Source organism: Pezoporus flaviventris, unplaced genomic scaffold, assembly GCF_033815535.1.
Source record: "Pezoporus flaviventris isolate CSIRO_AGI_PZ_B2104156 unplaced genomic scaffold, CSIRO_AGI_Pfla_v1 ptg000010l, whole genome shotgun sequence".
Taxonomy (NCBI): Eukaryota; Metazoa; Chordata; class Aves; order Psittaciformes; family Psittacidae; genus Pezoporus; species Pezoporus flaviventris.
In genome coordinates this window covers 3839035-3861116 of record NW_026892558.1, presented here as the reverse complement: position 1 = coordinate 3861116, position 22082 = coordinate 3839035, and the positions used below count along the sequence as shown (strand labels likewise).

The 22082-nt window shown below is 40.2% G+C and overlaps 1 protein-coding gene across 4 annotated transcripts in view; it reads left to right on the top strand.

Moving 5' to 3' along the window:
* The window catches only part of SETBP1 (SET binding protein 1), a 268746-nt gene extending 247630 nt beyond the window's left edge, over positions 1-21116 (top strand). For all 4 annotated transcript variants that reach the window (XM_061450574.1, XM_061450573.1, XM_061450572.1 and 1 more), the window contains 2 exons: positions 12072-12239; positions 18258-21116. In XM_061450574.1, coding sequence (XP_061306558.1) covers positions 12072-12239; positions 18258-18817 — 728 coding nt within the window. In that variant the 3' untranslated portion in view covers positions 18818-21116. The remainder of the gene's footprint in view (positions 1-12071; positions 12240-18257) is intronic.
* Positions 21117-22082: the final 966 nt, after the last annotated feature.

Here is a 22082-nt window from a genome sequence, read left to right as displayed (position 1 = left end):
CTGCTCCTTCATGGGTGACAAGGGGATATTTACAGTGATATTTCCCCACCCACAAGAGACTTTGGGACAAGCGAAAATGAAGGCTCAGGGCTCAATTCATTTGCCCACACATAGTTGTCAATTGTCATTTGAGATGCCTAGGATATCCTGCCTGGCCTCCAGCTGCTCTTGCAGAAGGGCAGAGGTCTTGCCTGAAGCCTTTTATCATATCTGCCAGCCTCCCTCAGATGTTTGAAATAGCTCGGGGCATCTCAAATACGACCAGGTGCCTGTATAAAGCTTAGACTCCTGGCCCAGGGATGTACCACCCACACTTGAGCCTCTCCATCTAAGTGGGAAGAATTTAAACTTGAGAGATGGTTTGGCCACAGAGCTTCAAGGGTGGATGGATCCTCCACCTGAATCTGGGTGTCTACAACATAAGATTGCTATGTGAGTTAGGTTTCTTAACTTTCACTGTAGTCAGTGAAAGTTTAGCCAACACTGCCTGGAAAGTAATTAATTTTGGACTAAAGTAAACCTCGCTTTTTCAGATGAAACACTCACTCCACTCACGACGCTATCAATTTGATCTCTTCTGCTTGTCATGGCAGCTCAAACACATAGTTCTTATGTAGACGCTCATGTTACATCCATCTAAAGTTAGATGAGATGAACCCCACGTTCCTTCAGTTATTGAAAGAAAACACCATCAGGAACGTGTAAGTACAAATCCATAGATTTATTTTCACAAACAAATTTAAACTACTGAATTTGATTGAGCTGTTTTCCTGGGCAGTTGTCCCACTAAGAGAAAACAAGGCCCGAATGCCTTTTCATGCCAAACTGCTAAATAAAATCCCTTTAGACTTCTTCCTCCCAGAATACTAGTTTTTCTGCAAAAATTCCAAAGGCAGCTTTTGCAAACAATTTTCAGAAATTGGGACTTATCCTTGAGTAAATCTGTTCTGAAATATGGAGCGCTGAGCAAATAATCTACATTATCAACTTAATTTCAAGCATAAAGGTTGGAAGGCCTGTACTTGACGGTTTATTGAAGTTTACTGTTTTTCCTAAAGTTTTATGGCCTGACTAAAATCTCAGTCAGGGTCATAATTTCATCAAATTATACCACTGTTAAATCTTTAATTTTGGATAATAAAATTCTGCCACCCCAGGAAAGCAACCATAATTAAAGAAAATCTTTGCTTGTATCATCTTTACTCCTCCATGACAATATCTCAGAGTGGATGTTTAAAGGGAACATATACCCACCCTGATATATCTTTCTGTATTTTGTCTGCCTGGTGTTATAAAATATGGGGATAGCAGTTCATTGGTTGAAGAACCTGAAATATCCTGTTTTGGCTCCAATAAATGTGAAAACTGAAGACAAGGTTACACCAAAGCTGTGCAGAAAAACACTCTGGAAATTTAGAGCGGCTCAAGCATAGACATGCAGCATTCAACTTGATAGCATAACTCCAAATGTCAGTGGTTAAGAGCATTTAGGGTTTTCCCAGTATGCTCTTTATTCTGGTTCTTGTCAATCTGCTTTTTCACACATGTCTGTAATAAGCGATTTCCCTCCTCCAGCTTCCTTCCAATCTTTTCTTTGTCTCGTATTTCCATTTCCCTATTTCATACCACTTTGCACTCTTCACCTCTTTAACCTCTTCTTCATCAGTCAGTTCCCTTCTTGTGTCTATAGTCCATGGAGGCATTCTCTGACCTTATTACATGTGGTCCCTCTGCCATCCTTCTTATGCTGTTATAGGAAGCAGTCTCCAGCAAGAATGTTAATGAAAACCACTCTCTATAAAGTACTTCCTTCAGAATTTTCCTTTGAAAAAAAAAATAGTAAACCTGAAGATTTTACACTAAAGTTCATATCAGAACAATGGCATATCACTGAGGTTTTTAACAAGATCCAAAGAAAAGGATGAGTTTCAGGAAAAAATCTGGTATCCAGACCTATCTGTTTTTCTCCAGAGTAACACTGAGCTGTTAAAATACTGTGATCATTTTCAGATATTTGACTTGTTTCCAGAATGCCATTAGAATAGGGCAACAATTACAGTCCTGTATACCATAATACTCGTTAACTGTTAAATTTTGTGTTGCTGAAGTTAATTGGCAATAACACAATCTTACCTATGTATCTGTTCAAATAGATTTCAGTTTTCATATTGCAGTCGATTGCTGTGGTTTTCAAAATGAAAAGTAAAAAATACCCCAAAATCTATTGATCTGAAACACAGAAAGGGAGAGAGAAGAACAATATATGCACCCCCCCGTGCATTATTTTTCATCTCTAGTGCTGATTAAGCAAGCACTCATTTTAGTGATAAATCAGCATTAAAGTGGGATGGACTCAGATATTAAAACAAAGCCAGCACAAGACCTTCTAAAAATAAAACCTCCTCCATTACAGTCTACTAGATTGCAGAGTATGCAGGGACTTCTATTAAGTGCTGAGAATTTACTTCAAATGCATGTTATACTCAGAGTATTTCTCATTGTATGAACTGGGGCATAGCTTATTATCAATAAAAAAGAAAAATGAAAGGACTAGGCTGCCCAGGAGACAGAATGCTAACTTAGAAGACAGCAGTCCTGGATGCTCTTATCAGCAACATGTCTCTCAGCCCATCCTCATCCCACGTGCCCCCAGGTGCCTACTACCATGGATTAACTGCCTTCAGTTGCAGCTGCAGTGGGTAGAAAGGTGTGGGAAAATTCAGGTATTACTGGACTAAATTCGATGGTGAAGGGGCCTAACTGATACTCTTTTCCCTCTGTGTAACAGGATGGGCAGCTGGGTTTGAGCAACATCCCTGGTATGGTTTACTTTTCTAACGCAGACATCACCGCAGGACTACTTAAACTGGTGTAATGCAAATATAACATTTTTGTTAGAAACAGAAAATATCAGCTGAATTTGCATCTTACAGGTACTGTATTTTGCTAAATGCATACACAGGAAAAACAAAGCCTTACCATTTCTGAAGCAATACTGTACTGTTTTCTCTCAGCAGAGGTCTCTTACTCAAACTTGCTCAGCAAGATTTTTGCTAATTATGTTGCTAACTTCTCTTAAATTTCATCACTTTTTGTACACTGGATGTGCCTGAAAAATGACTCCATCATGACACCAGCCCAACCCTTGTGTCTTATTGTCCTACCCCCACTAGCAACATGACTGTTCTGCCTGTGCTTCATGCCAGCAATCTCCTACCAAAGCTGTCAGTGTCCCATTTAATCTGTGATAAATATGAACTGCTCCCAACTCCATTTGCCTAGGGGATATCAGCTCTATCTGCCACGCTTAAAAATTATTATCCCTGTTGTTAAGAAAAACAACAACTCAAAACACCACCCTTGACTTTTCTCATTACTTACAGACTGAAATTTCCCCATCTGTCTTTTCTCAGCTGTGCTCTTGAGAAAGAAATCCTATCTTCCCTTTACTTCCTCCCCAGTGAACATAGCCTCATCCACTATGACAGCTCATCTTAGTGTGACTACTCATCTCTAGGTAGTTCCTCGCTCCTAGCTGCAGGTCTTTCTGCTTCTGCCCCTCAGCATAGCTAATGTGTTTTTGTGCCTTTAAAAAGGGCCTTTTAGCTCACTCTTCTAGCTAACTATCCTCCATCAAACACTTATTTTTCATTTAACTGCTTTAAAAGATTTTAATTTTTCTTCTTACCCATCTCTGAGAGAATTCAGTTCTTCATCACTGTGCATTAAATGATTCATTCACTGAGATATTTAATGGCAAATTTCATTTCTCCAGCACCATAGGTTTCTCTCTCTCTTGATTCTGTCAGTCTCCAGCAACTGTAAACGGTAACTTTCTGCTCAGCTGGAAGTTTCAGGCTCTGGGCAGGAAAAGCCTTTGACTCTGAACCCATCAGCAATCCTCTTTATCTTAAATCTGTGTTCACAAGGCTTGGGATCCTGGACCCTTTGACTCTGAATTAGTCTTTTGAACTTTGGAGTTTTTCTCTCATTAAATTTATTGATTGCTGTCACCAGTATATAACTAACATGTTCTTCTACTTTGATCCAACTTCTTCTGGAATCCTCACCCACTTCCTGCCGTGACAAAATTTGGTGGTTTCTTCCATGACATTTTCAAATCCCAGTCACACTCTGTTTGAAGGTCTGGGGCTTGGAAAGGGCATGCAGAGGGGCTGGAGGAGATTGGGCAGGAGCAAACTTACAGCCCCCTTGGGTTACTGCCTTGTACTGCCCTGGAATATGAATTGTTTCCACCAGGTCCGTTAAATTATCGTCTTTGAGTACATGAGGGACTGAGCTTCCAGACACACCTGACTTCATCTGCCATGACTGAGGCTGCACCTCAGCTATTCCTCAGTCCCCTGAATCAGACACCCTCTGGAGAATGAGGGAAAGGAATGAGATAGAAGATCCATGATTCTTCCTGTACCACTGCAGGAAAAAGCAATCCCAAAGCAGACCCGAAAGACAAAGCTCAAGACTCCATCTCCCAGGTAGTCTAATTCATTGCAAATATGGGCTTCAAACAGGCAAGAGACTGGCCTTTTGAAATTTCAAATTACAGCTGATCATCCTCTTAGCCAGAGGGGCAATGGTGATCTGTGGCTTATCTTGATGATGAGCAAAATAGCGCTTCCTTGCCCTTTCCTCCTTGGGTTTAGATCTTTAATTCTTTCATCAGGTAGCTACGTTGTTTTCAAACATTGGATAGCTTTGTAGGCTGCAGATTCCTGAATCCTACAGCTCCACGGAGCCCTGGGACCCACCTCCCACAAGTGGAAGATGATCTGAAGCCTCAATAGACAGCCCCAACGCTGTATATAGCAACAGCAGCTGCTCTGCTTGTTGAAGTAATGCCCTGTGAGGCTTCAGGTATGCAGCAGTTGCCACTGTGCTCCCCATCAGGAAACACAATTATCTTCACAAAGAAGTGAAGAGTAATACTTGCATTTCTTGAACTTGGGCGCAGAGATTCACTCAAGTAGAAACGAATGGCAAGATGCATTTAACCTCATTAGTTTCAGTAGGGATGACTTTGTGCAATCCATCAGTGTACAGATACATTAGGGGAACTAAACTATTTCCACATCTCATTTACATAATGGATGGGATGTGAAATGAGTCCTATGGAAGAGAAGCACCCTGGAGGCACTAAAGTTTATCACAATATGTAAGAGTTCTTTTAGATCATTGCATTAAATTTCCACTAACAAGATAACAAATTAATTGTCTGTATTACTGTACTAACCCAAAGCAGATAAAGTGTATGATTTCAGCAGAGGAAGGCAGCTGTTTAAGACAGCTTGGTGGTTAAAGGAGGAGGCAGAAGAGATTAGTATGTCTCCCAGCATTTGCATGCCATGATGCCAGTCCTCCTTCTGCCCCTTTAAGAAATCTGGTTCTTCTCTAATCTGATGTAGGACTTGAGCTTTATTAGTGAAGTGAGGGAGAATGAGTAAATCAACTGTATCAGACAAGCCTCAGGACATCTGGAAATTGATCATTCTGCAGAAATAAGCACTCTGTGTTTATTAGCTGGGAGTTCATCACTATCGCTTCTCTTTATCCAGCTCCTAAGAGATTTCAAAGCTATCATCATAGCATTAGCTCTTCTGACTGTGCTACTGCAGATAAAGATCAGAAGATCTATCTAATGATAGCTTTCTCAGTCTTCCTCTTCTTTCTCTAAAGATATACTGATTAAAAAAAAAAACAGAAAAATAGCTGGAATGAAATAAAGCAGACTCTGTGTCTTAACTTTTTGTGTGTTGGCAATAAGAATACTTTAAAATTATTATACAGGATCTTGGTTTTATTCAGGGAGACACATCCTGCAGAATAGAAAATCCCTCACAGAAGAGGTGTAATTTGAAGTTTCTAATGTGGTGGTGGGAAAAGGTATACGGTAAAAGGACCTAAAATCATAAAGCAGTGCTGTACATTGAAAGTACCGTTATTTTTAAATGATAATACATGTCAAATAGAAGCCAGGAAAATGAATTCCATAAGTTAGAAGGGTAATAATATTACCTTAAGAAGAATAATTACTTTCCCTAACTACATTTATCACATAGTAATTCAGTTCTCCCTTCTGGAATATGATGCAATGCCAAATTTTTGACTTATTTATTTAAAATCAGCCTTAAGAGAAGATTCACTCAGATACAAGGTTTCTTCTGGTTCTTCATTCAAAATGGAGGAGCTATCAAAATGCAAATAGCACGAGTAACTTTATGTCCAGATGCGCATCTCTGTACAGCTGCATTGTGTAGCTACATCGTGCAGAGACCCTGGGAGAAAAACTGACTCTAAGAGTTTTCTGATAACAATGGTCAGATGCATAAACAATTTAAGTATAGCTGTGGATCTCCAGAAATATGTGGGGAGTATGAAACCCAGTGCAATGAATTCTCTAAAGAAAATCTTCAGCTAGCAGAAGCTTTGCTGAGGTCAATTTTTTATCAGCTGGTTTTCTCTGTTTTCCAATGGCAAATCAACATTTATTACCTCTTTTGAACTGGCAAGAGTTCCAGCCTGAGTGTACATTGTTCTAGATTCTGTATACAAATTAAACAAGAAAAGCTGGATATTTTTCCATATTGAGTACAAAATGAGACAAAATAGATTAATTTGGTAATCAGAGTAAGGATGATTTAACAGTAAAGCAAGAATATCTAACCCATTTGTACAGAACCTAGCACAATGGAGCTAGACCACGTTATCTTGCAACCTAAGTTCTTAATAACAACAACAATAATGACTAGGCCTTTAAAGCTAGTATATTAATTATCAGTCAGGGCTCATAAGTTGCTTAGCCAGTGAATGAAGAATTCCATACATCTTAAAGAAAAAGACTTGTTTCATATCAATACTGTGTTACCTTATACGCAGGTTTTCTGCCAGTCTGCCCTGAACTAGAAGAGTGCTTCTCCTGATTCACCCTTTTAATTTGTTTATTTGATTTACTATTTACTCTATGATCATTAGGATTATTCATTTAGAATCATGCCATTATTGGTTTAGGTTCTTGATAATCTCCTTCATGTCTGCCTTTGTTTTTTTAAAGCTGTCCTTTCCCTTTGCCCTTTCTCATTAAGCAAATAATGACTGATTTCCTCCTTTACTGTCCACTGCTCACTTGCATGTGTATGCAGTGTTGTCTGTGCTATTAGTAGGGCTCTGGAAAGTTAAGGTATAGGTCTTTCATGGGATGAAGCAAGCTTTAATTTGGAGGAAATCCACAAAGGCAATACAAAAACAGACAGACAATAAGTAAGATCTGAATCAGGCCACCTGTATATACCATCTTGTTCTCTCTCTGGAGCAGGAACCAATGATAAAATACACTGGAATCACATATGTATCTGTCTGAATTTTAAACTCTGCCCTCCTGTCCCATGTTAGTGTTGCAGATGATTTATTTTTACCTGATTCAAAGACTGAACTGGGGAGTTCTCTTCTGTAAGGCCTTCTGAACAGAGAACCCCAAATGAAAAGAACAAGTCCTATAAAGGTGATGATACCATGTCAGCAGTCCATCACTCAAGGGACAGACCTTCCACTACTGCAGCGTGAATCACAGCCTTGTGAGCTGCACCTCTGCTGGTTTCCTATGGTGCCTCTGAGGCTCTGTTTGCATTTTGGTATCTGTGAAAGAAATCTGATGGCTCTTCCTTATTGTCCACTCCAGATCTATAAATTACTCCTGTTCCTCAATTTAGATGAGCATTTCAGTGGGGTGAGTGATACAGGCTGAAGAAACCAAGTGCCTTAAACAAAAGACAGATGGCTGAACCCATGATTCACCAGCAATGAGCTGCAGTTGGGCCATGTAGACTTTGAAGTAATTCATTACATTTGTATCTCTTCTGTAGGGGGAGGATTTTCCTCAGTGATTTGTATGACCTTGCTAAACCCAGATAGGTGGTAATTGAGCAGCAACTACTTCTTCAGAAGAAACAGAATAAAAATATTGAAAATATTGACTCACCCCTAAGGCAGTAAGCAGCACTTTGGTCTCTGACCTTTAAGCATCCTAGGGTAGTCAATAACCTGGCTGTTAGATGCTGTGCCTGACACTGATTTTGATCTGGGAGTAGTTTAACCTTGAACCAAGATCCAAGTAACCAAGGCAACAGGAAGTCAGCCTCTCCATCCAAGGACTGGGAATCCATAAATCAAGGTCCCTAATGCAAACACTGTGTGCAGGTAGAGATTTGAGAGGATAAGTGGTTTGTGAGGGATTACCTTTGAAAAAATGAATGACTGTCCCTTGGTATGTTGAAGCACAGCTTCACAGAGGCTTTTTTTTTTATCAATAAAGGTCGACAGGTTACAGCTGCATGTTTTCATAGGGTTCTTTATATAGGCCCTTCAGTTTAATTAGAACCAGATGTGGAATTCATGAGGTTGTTAGCATCATTATGTACCCTCTACACATGCATGTATGTTTATGTGTATTGATACATGTAGCCACATACGTACATTTCTTCTGCAAAAACTATATTCATGAATAAATAATGCTGAGGCTCAAACTCCATATGGTGTGATCCCATAAGCATAATTACCTAGTCAGATATCCCAGTTATTCTATGGGACACTGCTTTATTCAGTGTATAGCACTCACCTAATGAACAGCTATTTGGCAGTTGAATTTTCCTGTTGCTATTCAGTGTGTGACATCATATCTCATTTATTTCACATTTCTAATCCTTCATATGAATAGAAAAATGTTTCATGAATGCTGATAATTTTATTTTTGCAGCATTGCTCTTGAGATGAGGGATATATTATTGTTCTCATTTGCAATAGAGAAGCTGAGCAGAAAGACATTGAAGTTGAATAGATACCATTTCAGGTGCTTAATACTGGATTTTAAGCTCTGGAAGGATGTGGTGTAAGAGAGAGAGATTCCTCTGCACATGTCCACCAATCCATGACCTGTAATACTGACTCACTCCTATTTCTGTACTCAGACAGGTTGTTGGTTGACAGTCAGATGAACATGAGCCAGCTTGTGCCCAGATAGCCAAGGGCAACAGCATCCTGGCCTGTATCAGCAATAGTGTGGCAGCAGGGCCACAGCAGTGATCATGCCCCTGTACTGGGCACTGGTGAGGCCACACTTCGAATCCTGTGCTCAGTGCTGGGCCCCTCACTACAAGAGAGACATTGAGGGGCTGGAGTGGGTCCAGAGAAGGGCAGCGAAGCTGGTGAAGGGTGTGGAGCATAAGTGTGATAGGGAACGGCTGAGGGAACTGGGCGGTTTAGTCTGGAGAAGAGAAGGCTCAGGGGAGACCTTATCACTCTCTAAAACTACATGACAGGAGGTTGTAGTGAGGTGGGGGTCAGTCTCTTCTGGTTAGGGAACAGGTGAACAAACAGGACATACACAAGTATATGGAACTTGACAGGGTGGACCCTAAAGTGTTGAGGGAACTAGTTGGCATCGTTGTGAGGCCACTCTCAGTTATTTTTGAGCGGTTGTGCTGACTGGGAGAGGATCCTGAGGACTACAAGAAAGCAAACGTCAGTCCAATAAGGGCAAGAAGAAAGACTCTGGGAACAATAGGCTGGTCAGCCTCATCTCAACCCCTGGGAAGTTGATGGAGCAAATAATCCTGCAGAGCATTTCCAAACATACGAAGGAGAAGAAAGTGATTGGGAGTAGTTAGCCTAAATCTATGAAGATAAATCATGCCTGACCAATCTGATGTTGTTTATTTTGACTTTAGCAACACTTCTGGCACTGTCTTCTATAAATCTCTCATATACAAACTGATAAAATACAGGCAAGATAAATGTACAGCTGAAAACTGTCTGAACTGCTGGGAGCAAAAGATTACAATCAGTGTCACAGAGTCCAGATAGAGGCCAGTCATTATTGATGCACCCCAGGGTTTGCTAAGGTGGCCAAAATTACCTAAAATGTTCATTAATTACCAGGGTGATGGGGTAGAACGCACTCAACAAATCTGGAGAAGATACAAAACTGAGGGGTGGTTGATATTCCGGAGGGTCATGCTGTCCTCTAGAGGGACCTGAAAAGGCTGGAGCAATGGGCTGACAGGAGCCACACAAAGTTCAATGAGGGCTAATGCAAAGTCCTGCACCTGGGGAGGACTAATGCCTTGCACCAGCACCTGTTGGGGGCTGGCCATCTGGAAAGCAGCTTGTCAAAAAGGCTCTGGGAGTCCTGGTGGACATCAAGGTGATCATGATTCAGCAATGTGCCCTTACAGCAAGGGAGGCCAACAGCTTCCTGGGCTGCATTAGAATCATTACCAGCATATCAAAAGAGGCAATCTTTACCCTTTATTCAGCACTGGTGAGGCCACACTGGAACACTGTGTTCAGCTCTGGGCTCCTCAGTAAAATAGAGGCATGCACATATATGAGAGAGTCCAACTTTCACTTGAGCCCAACATCTCCTTAAACATGGTTAAGGGTCTGGATCACCTCTCCTATGAGAAAAGATTGAGAACTTTGGACTGTTCAGCCTTGGGACTGAACCTGGTACTGATCAGCCTGGAGAAGAGAAAGCTCAGGGGGATCTTTTCGATCTGCACAAATATCCGATGGGGGAGAACAAAGAAGATGGAGCAAGGCTCTTCTCAGTGATGCCCAGTGACAGGGAAAGAGGCAGTGGGCACTCAAACACAGGAGGTTATTTCTGAACCATATTTTACTGTGAGGATGACCAGGTTGCACAGACAGGTTGTGGGTTCTCCCTCCCTGCAGATACTCGAAAATGGCCAGTCTAGAGAAACCTGCCCTAGCTGACCCTGCTTAAGCAGGGTAGGAAGGGTTAGGTGTCTCAAGAGGAGCCTTTCAACCTCAATTGCTCTGTGTTTTTTTGAATCTTCATGTAATGTAATTGCCAGACTCTGATGTGTTTTATCTGAGGCCCAGGTGCAGATTGAGATTTGAAAAGAGAAGGAATTTATGGAAGATTATCTTTGGAAAATGAATGGCTGTCCTGGGTATGTTGAAGCCCAGCATCAGAGAGACTGGAAGAGGTTTTCATAAGTTGTCAAAGATTCAATAGCAATTCTGCACCCTAGCAGACTTCTATGGTCTCATGAGAGTAGGGATACTGGATTTTTCCAAAGCAGCACCTGCTAGGAGTTTTGTAAAATGGGCAAAAATTCCTGCAGTCTTATTGTAAAAAAGTGACTGGGGCATTTTAGCTGCTTTTCCATCTGGTAAATTCATATAGGTACGCATGCAATATGTATACACACACATGAACTCACACAAATATTACATATAAATAGATGCATACACATTCAGGAGTGTTAGAGATGTATTATGTAAAATTTTAATCCAACAGTTAAAATTTGATGTGTTTATAAGTAAACAACATGTGTTCAAACCATAAGAGAGTTTGAGAAACATTGTTAAGGGAGGAAGCTCCCATCCCTGAGTGCATAACTTTTATTTTTCTGATATATTTGACCTCTTTGGTGTGTTTCTACTACTTACATATTCTGCATTACAATCCCTAGGTAGGAAAAATGTGTGATAAATTGCTCTTTTTTAAAAAACTCCTTCTCTTTGGTGAGTTGTTAAGTAAATTTTCATTAGGGAGGGAACTCGTAAAAATAATGTACTTTAGACAGGTAACTACATATTGAGGCTGTTCCTTGTGCGTGCTCTTTACTCAGATGAAACATCCACTGGGTCAGGTCATTAGAGATGTATGTCTGTGTTGGAGAATAAACTACCCAGGGAATGACAGCCCCACTAAATAGAGATATGAAACAGATCTCTATATATGTATCAGGGGGTGTGTTTGCTTGGAGAAGAAAAAGTAGTAATGTGGAATTATTATGTTGGCTACATTGTTTATAAAGATCCATGACTGTGTGTTCTTAAGCAAAATTATCAAAGCCAAATAACAATTATGATCCCTGCTGGTATCATGACCATACTATAGACACCTACATGCGGAAATATAGAAATAAATTCATCGGCATAGCGAGAACAGCAGCTGACTACTCCTTTCCAGATATTCCCCAGACATGTAACTTCATCAGTATTCATCCATATTTTGTTTCTTCCCCAAGGAATTGCAGGTCCCCACTTAAAAGCAGACCAGACTTCACTTCATGGTAAAATGGAAAGTTCTGCCTGTAACACGATGACCAGAAGGAAACCAGCAGCTGTTGACAGTGTTGCAATGACAACTCCAGTGTTATCTCTTCTACCTTCATCATCAGCAACATCTGAAGCAGGTAATTTTTTTTCCTCCATCCCCTCTATTTCTCCCCCATCTCCTTCCTTCCGGCACTGCAATGAACAACATATGCTTGACTGTTCTTCCTAATTGGAGAGGTAACTGCAAATGTGCATATCTAATGTGATAATCTGGCTGCAGTTTTTCTTATACTTTCTTATTATGGTCCTGTCTCGGCATATCAGATCTATTTTATCCACATACCACCATTTGTGAAATGAGAACACAAGTAGCACCAACCCGTACGGCCTAGCAAGGGACACTGAAGCAAGACTCCTGGGTTCCTTTCTCAGCCCTGTTGTTCATTTATTTGAAAATTCCCGTCCCTATAACATGAACACAAAGAATACATAATGAATAGCTAAGGAGAAGCTGAGATTTCTTTCTGCATACTTCAGTGATTTTAGCATAATATTCTGTCTTGCAAATGGGAAATTGTCTGGGGCAATGAACAGTGATTTAAAATATATCAGAATAAATAAGTCAGAATAGCATGTTTTTCAATCGAATTATATTTTGTGCTTCTATTTTGAATCAGATCAGAAGGATGATAGCTCTATACAGTCAGAAATTGAGCCAAGTCATTCAAGTATCATCATGCCTTTTCTTGGGTATGGTTAGAGAGGTTAATTTTGCATTGTGTCTTAATTTCCAGTGAATGAAGAACCCACAGTACTTTACCTTATGTGCAAGTATTAGGAGTCTCAAAGTTTTGTCAAACCTTTGATACCGCATTCACAAAATACATGTGTTTCACTGAGTCATGGAATTATCACATATTTAATTATTCAATTTAATGTGTTGTTTCAGTGCACTCCTTTTGATTTTCCTCTCATTTCCTGAATGAATATTGGAAACAAGTAGCATCTATAAAGATAAATTTTTATATTAAAAAATCAGGATTCTCTGTTTCATCTTTCATACTTTCCTAATATTTAAACTCAGGATAGATTTTCAGTGCAGCAGAGAATGAAAGTACACAAATATTTTATGATCAGTTTCAAGATGAAAGTGTATGCTTGACTGTATAGTTCATTCTTTCCATTTTCAGAAGTCTAATTAAATTGTTGGTTTATCTGTATCCCAGATGTTGAAATAATTTAGTTGAAAACTGAAAGAAACTGTGTTAATGGGAAAACAGGACAGTTCTATGGGTTTCCTGTAATTAATAGGGAGCTCTTTGAAAAGTCCTTCTTTCAAACCAAGTCGACAAACTGAGCCCAGCTGTTGAACAAACAGTCTTCTCTGTGCCATGTTCTGGCAAGTGGCCTCAGGCAATTCTGAAAGGATGGAAAATGACAGGCAGTAAGAAGGATTTAAGTACTACAGACATAACAAAGCTATCCAGAATAAAGTTAGGGGACTGATGGAGAACTTCTAAGGGGTTGTTCAACACTGCTGTGCTGGAGTGGGTCCTCCAGCCTGCTCTAAGCTATTCTTGGAAATGTGTATTTTTGGTAGAGATTTCTCTCTTTGCCTCAGAAGCTATTTCCAGGTTGTATCAATCCTGAGTGACTTCCTGGCATGGTCTGTGGCTGTTTCAATTTGTCTTTGTGAGATGGAGCCTCACTGCATCTGTGTAACCCAGGGACAGGAGAAACACTGGGCCTCCGTGCCTTATTTTAACTGTGTAAAGTTGTGTTTTAAGACTAATGTTAGTTCTTGTTTGTTTGGGACAGCTAGGTGAGGTTGTTTGGAGGGTGGGAAAATAAAGGAAAAGTAGAAGCACCTGTGCCGTGTCAAGCATTTCTAGTTTCTCTTCACTTTGGCCTGTATTTTGCTAAGTAGCTTCAGGCCTTCACAAAGGCATTGCATGGCCATGCAGCCTGGGAGATAACAGGCTGGGGAGATGACTGTTCCCGTGCAAAATCTGCCTACCTCCATGTATCCCCAGTACCTGGATCTTGTATCATAGAATCGTTGAATCATAGAATAGTTAGGGTTGGAAAGGACCTTAAGATCATCTAGTTCCAAACCCCCTGCCATGGGCAGGGACACCTCACACTAAACCATGCCACCCAAGGCTCTGTCCAGCCTGGACTTCAACACCGCCAGGGACGGAGCCTTCACAGCTTCTCTGGGCAGCTCATTCCAGTGCCTCACCACCCGCACAGTAAAGAACTTCCTCCTTATATCCAAACTAAACTTCCCCTGGTTAAGTTTGAAACCACTACCCCTTGTCCTATCACTACAGTCCCTAATGAAGAGTCCCTCCCCAGCACCCTTATAAACCCCCTTCAGATACTGGAAGGCTGCTATGAGTTCTCCACGCAGCCTTCTCTTCTGCAGGCTGAACAGCCCCGACTTTGTCTTCATACAGGAGGTGCACCAGTCCCCTGATCATCCTCTTGGCCCTCCTCTGGACTTGTTCCAACAGTTCCATGTCCTTTTTATCATGCACCATGCTGTATGATACCCGTAGGAGCACATTCCCTCTTTCGTATGCCTGCATGTATAGTGTTACTACTCCCCACTTCCTCTTCAGACCCTTCTATATGAATTCCACTAGATAGAGCAAGACAAAAGTCTTCCTCCCAAGGCAATATTTCCATGTGCAAGCAGCATAATATGTGCAGGAAGAGAACACGGAGCCTAAAAAAAATGCAGAACAATTTGGGTACAGGGTTGGGCAGGATCTGTCTGCATAAAATGGAAAAGATTAGTACTTAGCTTTGGTTTTCAGCAGAGCAGTATATCACATGGCAATATAGGAAAATATTTTATATCAAAGATTGCTTACCAAGAGCTTCCAGATGAGTTAGTAACACCTAATGGCTCTCACTTCAATAGGGGTTTATTTTGGCAGATCTCCCTGATATTTTGTCATATGCACACCTCATCAAATCTCCCCCTGCAGACCCATCAAACTCTTTTCCACATAGTCTCCCTACACCAAATGTAGAATCAGATGTCCCTGATTCTTAAAAGTTAAAATAATATTAGGTTTTTTAATATCTCCTTTAAAAAGCCTGACTTGAAAGCATATTATTTATTTGATCCATGCATTCTGACTATTGACAGACTATGTAAAACAACTCAAACACTTTCTAGAGCTTGAAAGTCCAGAGGCTTGCTAGGAAGAAATGCGAAAGTATTAGTAGTAGCTTCTAAAAAGCTTCTGGAGAAAGTCATAAACACCCCAAAGCATTTATGAAAGAAAAATTAATGCAGTTAGCCAACATAGAACAACAGTACAGGTTTTTGTTTGTTTTTTTTTTTCTAAATGAAAATAAGTATTTCATTCTGAAAGGAAAGGGACTATTGTCTTGAAAAGTTTTATGAGGCAAAAAAGCATCCAGTGTGAAGTAAGACACTTAGAGTGGTCAGCTTATAGATCTAAATGTAAATGTAAATTCCCACTCATAATTGTGTGCATATCAGTTAGTTTTGGAGAACTAGGCAGTTTGGAAGAAAATAGATGCCTGTCTTTGTTCTACTCAGGCACTGCCTACTCACCATCAGGCTCCACTGGACACTCACCCTGCGTGAACTGGACCTCTTGTGTGCCTCAGACACCTGTTGGATTTGGCAGGATAGGCAGTAAACCTGCATCTTTCTTATCTAACATCAGGGTGTCAGGAGGATATGCATGGTCACCTTAAGTTGCATTGAGTTCCCATTTAAGAAATGAAGATCATGCTCTAACAACTATACACAGCAGATCTCCACTGACTGCAATGGGCTGGTAATAACTGCAGAGACAGCCAACTATAGCTAAATTCAGTAAATCCATAAAATCTTTGCAGATACTTGGTTAATGCTGTTTTTCATATTCATTTCCTGTCCTTTGGCTTGCTTTCTTTCCAATGAAAGTTGAGAGTAATGCCAAATCTTATGATTTCACCATGAACCTTGCAATTTTTCCCATATTTCTGCTAGATTTCTCATCTTCAAGATTTCCATCATCAGCTGAAAAATTTCAGTTTTACTTCCTCGGAAAAAAATTGCATCTTGAATATGGGAATTTTCAAAAAAGTCTTGAAAAGGTACCCTGACAATAGCAATAAGAGGCAAAAGGTGGAGAGTGAATATGAAGAGTGTGCCAAATATTTGATTTCTTAAATCTTCTGACCTGAAGCTACTCTCAAGATCTGAGGGGGACTCAAAGAAGTCAAATATTTAGAGCTGGAAATACTGGGACTGTATATGTCAACCACCACTGGGGCCAGATGAAAATAATCCTTTAGTGTGACTGCAGCTTAAGCGTTTTTTGATCAGGTGACTGAGAAATAGCTCACTGCCACTTGCCCTAAGGGTTCTTGCATCCATACTTTTTAGGGGTGACCTACTTGAGAGGAATCCCGTGCAACTGATTAGCTTCTGAGCAACTTCAATATTTCATTTCCTTTCTCTTTTAATTTGGTACCAAAATGACTGCATTCCCCTTTTCTTTTGTTCTCTGTGAATCACAAACTGCAAATGGGTTTTATTTTTCTTTTTGGTGTGGGGAGTGGGTTACATATGGGAAATGTACTTTGTTTTGTAATTAATGAAAACCAGACTTTGGGAAGTTGGCCATCCAGGTCTTTTATTTATAAGAGAGCATATGCCTGTGTTTTGTTTATGACTCATTCTTAATTCTTGCATTGTAACTTGGGTTTGTTTATGCAAGCTCTTTGCTGAATCCAAGCAATGGCGGTATGAGAGCCAATAATTTACGTTCTCCAAGAGGGGAGGCCAGTGAGTGAGGTTTGTATGCTGAATCTGTCATAGCACATAGTGAAAACAGGAGATTCTACCACTTGACAGCTCCTGGTTATCTGCAGAAAATGCTACAATAGCAACTTGATTAAACTACCACTACCAGTTTAGCCTTAGCCATGAAGGGAGTGATAACCTCCAAATGAACCTTTCTAGAAATCTTGGCTGCTCTGGAAATTTCAAGGATTTCAAACCCAAATGACTGCTTGACGGTCAGGTGTAAATTAAGTTTGCAAGTAGAGGTGGGCTGAGGTTAATTCAGTAGGATGTTTTATTCTTTAAGGAAAAGAAATACTGAACTCCATAATTTCTCTTCCAACAGTGCAAAATAGATATGTTAGGAGTGGAAGGGAGCACTAGCTATTGCAACAGCAGAATTAATACATTCTGTTTCTCTCACAAAGTTACTTTTAATCTGTGAGCAAATCCTCAACTCTAGACAGATGACACATTCAGTAGAGGACAATGAGACAATTTAAGAAAAATGAGCAAAGTCTCATGTCCTAAGCAAGTGACCAGGAGCCAAGAAATGTTGGGTACTCTTTCCAGCTCTGACAGTGACTCACAACATGACCTTGGCAAGAGATTTAACTACTTTGGATTCCGCTCAGGTCTAAAGTAAGTGATCTGAACCAAGAGTAAGCTTACTTTAGGGGCCATTAAAGTCAATTATATGACTGAGTAGTTCAAGTTAGTATCTGCAGTGATGATAGTAAAGAAGCCCAGGTAGGGGTTAATGAATTTGGCCCAGGTGAAGTGACCCACACAGCTAGTCTGTGCCCACCAGTTTCAGTAGCAAACTCTTCCATACTAACTGTCATCCATGATAAGTATTAAAGGCTGAGGTGAAAACATCAGGAGTATATTCTTGGGCTATAGAAAGTTTAATAATCACAGTGGGCCAGTATGACAGCTGTGCTAAGCAGTCTTTCCTTCCCTCCCACTAGAGGTTTAGAAATGAGAAGCAAACCCATGGTGAAACATTTCTGTAGAAAAGCTTTGTTGCTCTAGAAGTGGAGAGAGATGAAGAGAAATCTCTGAAGACTGCTTAATAGTCAAAGTATTGTTTTCAAGTAGGACAGTAAAAAAAAAGGTAACAGCAATTTTTCTGGGACTCTAATAAATATTCTTTTTACTTCTTTTTAATCATTTTTCTATTCAGAATCCTGTCTTACAGCCATCACTTCTTCAGTAGTAATATTCAGCCTGCTAGGCTTGAAAGTATTCAGTCTTCCTGGTGCTAAAAGCATGCAAAGGAGAGTTTCCATTCACTGTTGTTTGACCTACCCCTGTTTCTCTCCTTGTCTCCCAACAGCCAGCTCACCACTGAAGAAAAGGTTCAAGCGCCGTGAAATTGAGGCTATCCAGTGCGAAGTGCGCAAGATGTGCAACTACACCAAGATCCTGTCCACGAAGAAGAATCTGGATCATGTCAACAAGATCCTGAAAGCCAAGCGGCTGCAGAGACAATCAAAGACAGGCAATAACTTCGTCAAGAAACGGAGAGGGCGTCCTCGGAAGCAACCCCTTTCCTTTGATGAAGACTCCAGAGACCAAATGCCAGTTCTGGAAAAATGCATTGACCTTCCCAGCAAAAGAGGTCAGAGACCGACACTCAACCCTTTGATACTGGAGCAAGCAGCCACTCAAGACACAATCATGGCCACCATTGAGGCTGTCATACACATGGCTCGAGAGACGCCACCCCTGCCGCCTCCTCTTCCTCCTCCTCCTCCTCCTTCTCCACCTCTCCCTCTGCCCCGCACACCCCGGGTTGGGAAACGAAAAAGCAAGACCTTGCAGGAGGAAGAGGAAGACATGAAAGTGAAGCGGCACCGGAAAGGCAAGGGGAGCGAAAATGAGGGCCTTCCATAAGGCCAGAACACCTCATAGGATAGTGGGGTGCTAGTAGCGGGGCACACCAGACTGAAGGACTGGAGGAGCACAGTCCACTTTGCCCCTGCGGCAACAACAGACTTTTTCATTTCTTCGGCAGCCAGAACCCATTGTGGATATCTGTGCCAGCCGGGATTCACATCTTCCTCTTCATCGCTTTTGCCTCAGCCCCCCCCCAAAAAGTGGGGGAAAGGCTGTGGGAAAGGTTGGGGATAAGGGGGGAGGGGGGTGTGTTTCAAAGTTGGGGATAGCATCTACTTTACACAGTTTCCAAAACTAATCAGCATCTCAGCATTGCTGTTCTCATATCATACCTGGAGGTGGGAGGTCATCCTCGCAGAGAGCTGAACGTTGTCACTAGAGCTGCGTGCTCGACTTTGATTCTGTTTGGCGGGCCAGGTGAAACTAAGAGTAACCATACCATAGTAGAAATCACTGTAAAAAGGAAAAAAAAGAAACAAAAAAAAAAAAAAAAAGAAAACCACAAAAAAAAAAAAAAAAGTGTAATTTTCTCAACTGTGATCTTGGTTATAATCTGTTTGATTTAATTTTTTTTTTTTCCAGTTTTATATACCTACCAGGCTTTGGGTGAGCATAACCCAGAATGCCTGACTCCTGCTAGAAATATATTTCTTTCTCATTTACTTGCCTAGTTACAACTAGCTGCAATATAGGCAATAGAAAAGTAGAGCCTTACACGTGTGCACACTCATTCCGAGTGCTATTCCAAGGAACAACAGAATATCACAGCATTTAAAATAAGGTGTACATGGATAGCACGTTTCTATGAAGCAACTTGGCATTTTCAATGGCATGTGAAAAAGAGGTCGTGAATCAACCAAGTTGTTTTCATGCTCAGAACGTATGACTAGAGAACAGCAAGACATTTCTGGGGAATATAGCTATAGTAAACGTGAACAAAATCACCAAAAAAAAAGAATATAAAAAAGATAAAAGATCTAAAAAAAAAAAAAAACCCAAAAAAATGGAACAGAAAAAATAGAGTAAAAAGACAGGGCCCAAACCTACCAGTTCTTGCCACCTGCAATTCCCAGTTAAACTGACGGGAATCCCAGGATCCAAATAATTTGCATTAGGTAGCAATGCCTTGATATGTTCTTTTGAAGAAAATAGATAAAGTAGATTGTTTAAAAAAGAAAAAAGAAAACAACACCTTATGGAAAATAGGTTCTTTCTTGGCAATTATTTCTTAAAAAAGAAAAAGAATAAGTGTTCTTATCTGAAAATAAAAATAAAATGTTCAAAGGGTATCACCACTGCAATTGTATTAATGCCACTTTGGATATGTTTTCCAAGTTGTGGTTGCCTTAATAAACTGAAAACAAAAAAATAATTTTTTTTGTACATACTGTAATTATAAAGCTCTCAGTCTGCATGGATGCAAACTGTGTGTGACAAATCGTCTCTTTAAATGGTCAGTTCAAACTGTACATTTCTCATTCGAGTTGTACGTTAGCCATCAAGTTAACTTGAGCAAAACATCCAAGCTCCATTTCCACAGCCCAATTAAAAAAGTTTAACTAAAACAAAGACTGAATGTGAAACTGTTCCACTGCAGTAACAATGCTTTAGAAAAGAAGCCGGTTATTGAAATTTGAAATAGGTACTTTTGATTTTATTTCATTTCTTTTTAAACCCTTCAGTATACTCAACACCTGTCATGGCAAGATGGATATTAAAATGAGAGGGGGGAGGGAAGACTCCAGCAAGCAAGAGGGGATAGAAATTATTTAATGATTCACAAGCCAACTGCTGTTCCCTTTTTTGAGAAATCTTTGAACTGGCCTATTGCCAAGAAAATTTCAAATAGCAAGATACTAAAAAAACATAAACAAACAAACAAACAAAAAAACAAGGACAAATCCAATAAAAAAAGTCCCCACAAAAAAAAAAAGTGTTTCTATTCTGTTATTTATTTACAAAAATCATATCAAGACTATGGTGTTAAAGGGACACTGTAAACATACAGCTCATTATATTTAGAGACTGATTTTTCTTCTGTGATAGCACCTTAGGTTATTAAAACTGAATGCATTTGGTGTTTGGATTGGGCTGGGGGGGCTGGGAGAAGGTTGGGTTTTGGGTTTTTTTAAAGGCTGGAACAAACATCGATATTTCCTTAAAACTGATAAGAGGGATTGCAGAATTTTGTTTTGAATTTATTTTGCATCATTCATCATACTCATTTGTGCTTTTTGTTTTCCAATTAATGCAGCTTAGAAATAAACTGGCCGGTCGCTCATTCTGTTACAAACAATTTTGCTTTTCAGTTGTCTTGAATTAGCACAGTGTTACTGACTGAAGTTGTAGGCCTGCAAAAAAAAAAAAAAAAAAAATGCTTAAACCTCTTCAAGCTCTTCCCTTCTTCCTTAAAAAACAATGGATGGGGTTTAGTTGACTCAGAAATCTCCTTTTTTCCATTTCTCCTATGGGCCTGAAAATAGGTGATGGTGTCACTTAAAATGCAAGAAAAACTATAAATTTGGTATTCCACATAGCCTATAAGCTGAAACTAAGCCAGACAACAACATATCCTTAGTTTTACCTTTCGTGATTCTTTTATTAACATTGAAGGACATTTCAATGTGGAGCAAGTGGAGCAAAAGTCTGAAAAAAAACCAAGCTCTGTCACTGAACACCCGTCATGGCTTCAAGATGTGTCAGACCTCACAAAGTGCCAATAAGGTCTGGATTTGGGATTCCAGATGCACTGGGATACAACCCACCTAGGGAAGGATCACTGGTAGGGAAAGGCTAATGCCTCTCATGTTCCTGAGGTTGCGGAAAAAAATGCTGTTATCCTTCCAAAAAAGTACTATTCAAAATGCTGTTAGAGGCACCGCACTTAAGAACAGCATCCACTCAGAGGGTCCAACCCAATATATGCACCACTGAGGAAAAAAAAAAAAACAGAAGAGGTTAGAGAAACTAAGGGTACAAGACTTGGTAGCTGCCAGCTGTCCGTGTAGGATGGACTCTATCCAGATGCCCAAGGTTTGTCCAAACAGCAGCCTAGTGCAGCCAGCCCTAGCTGGCAGAAAGATTAGCTTGTTAATTTGTATGAAAGCAGGCTGAATATACTGTTAGATGGCACTCAGAATTTGTGTTCTGCATGTTGCATAGTCTATAAAGATGATAAGCAAGTTGCTGACAGAATAATATTATAAGGCGATGTACTACATGCAGATCATAAAGGATTTAGTTTTAGGGCTTAAGGCTAAAA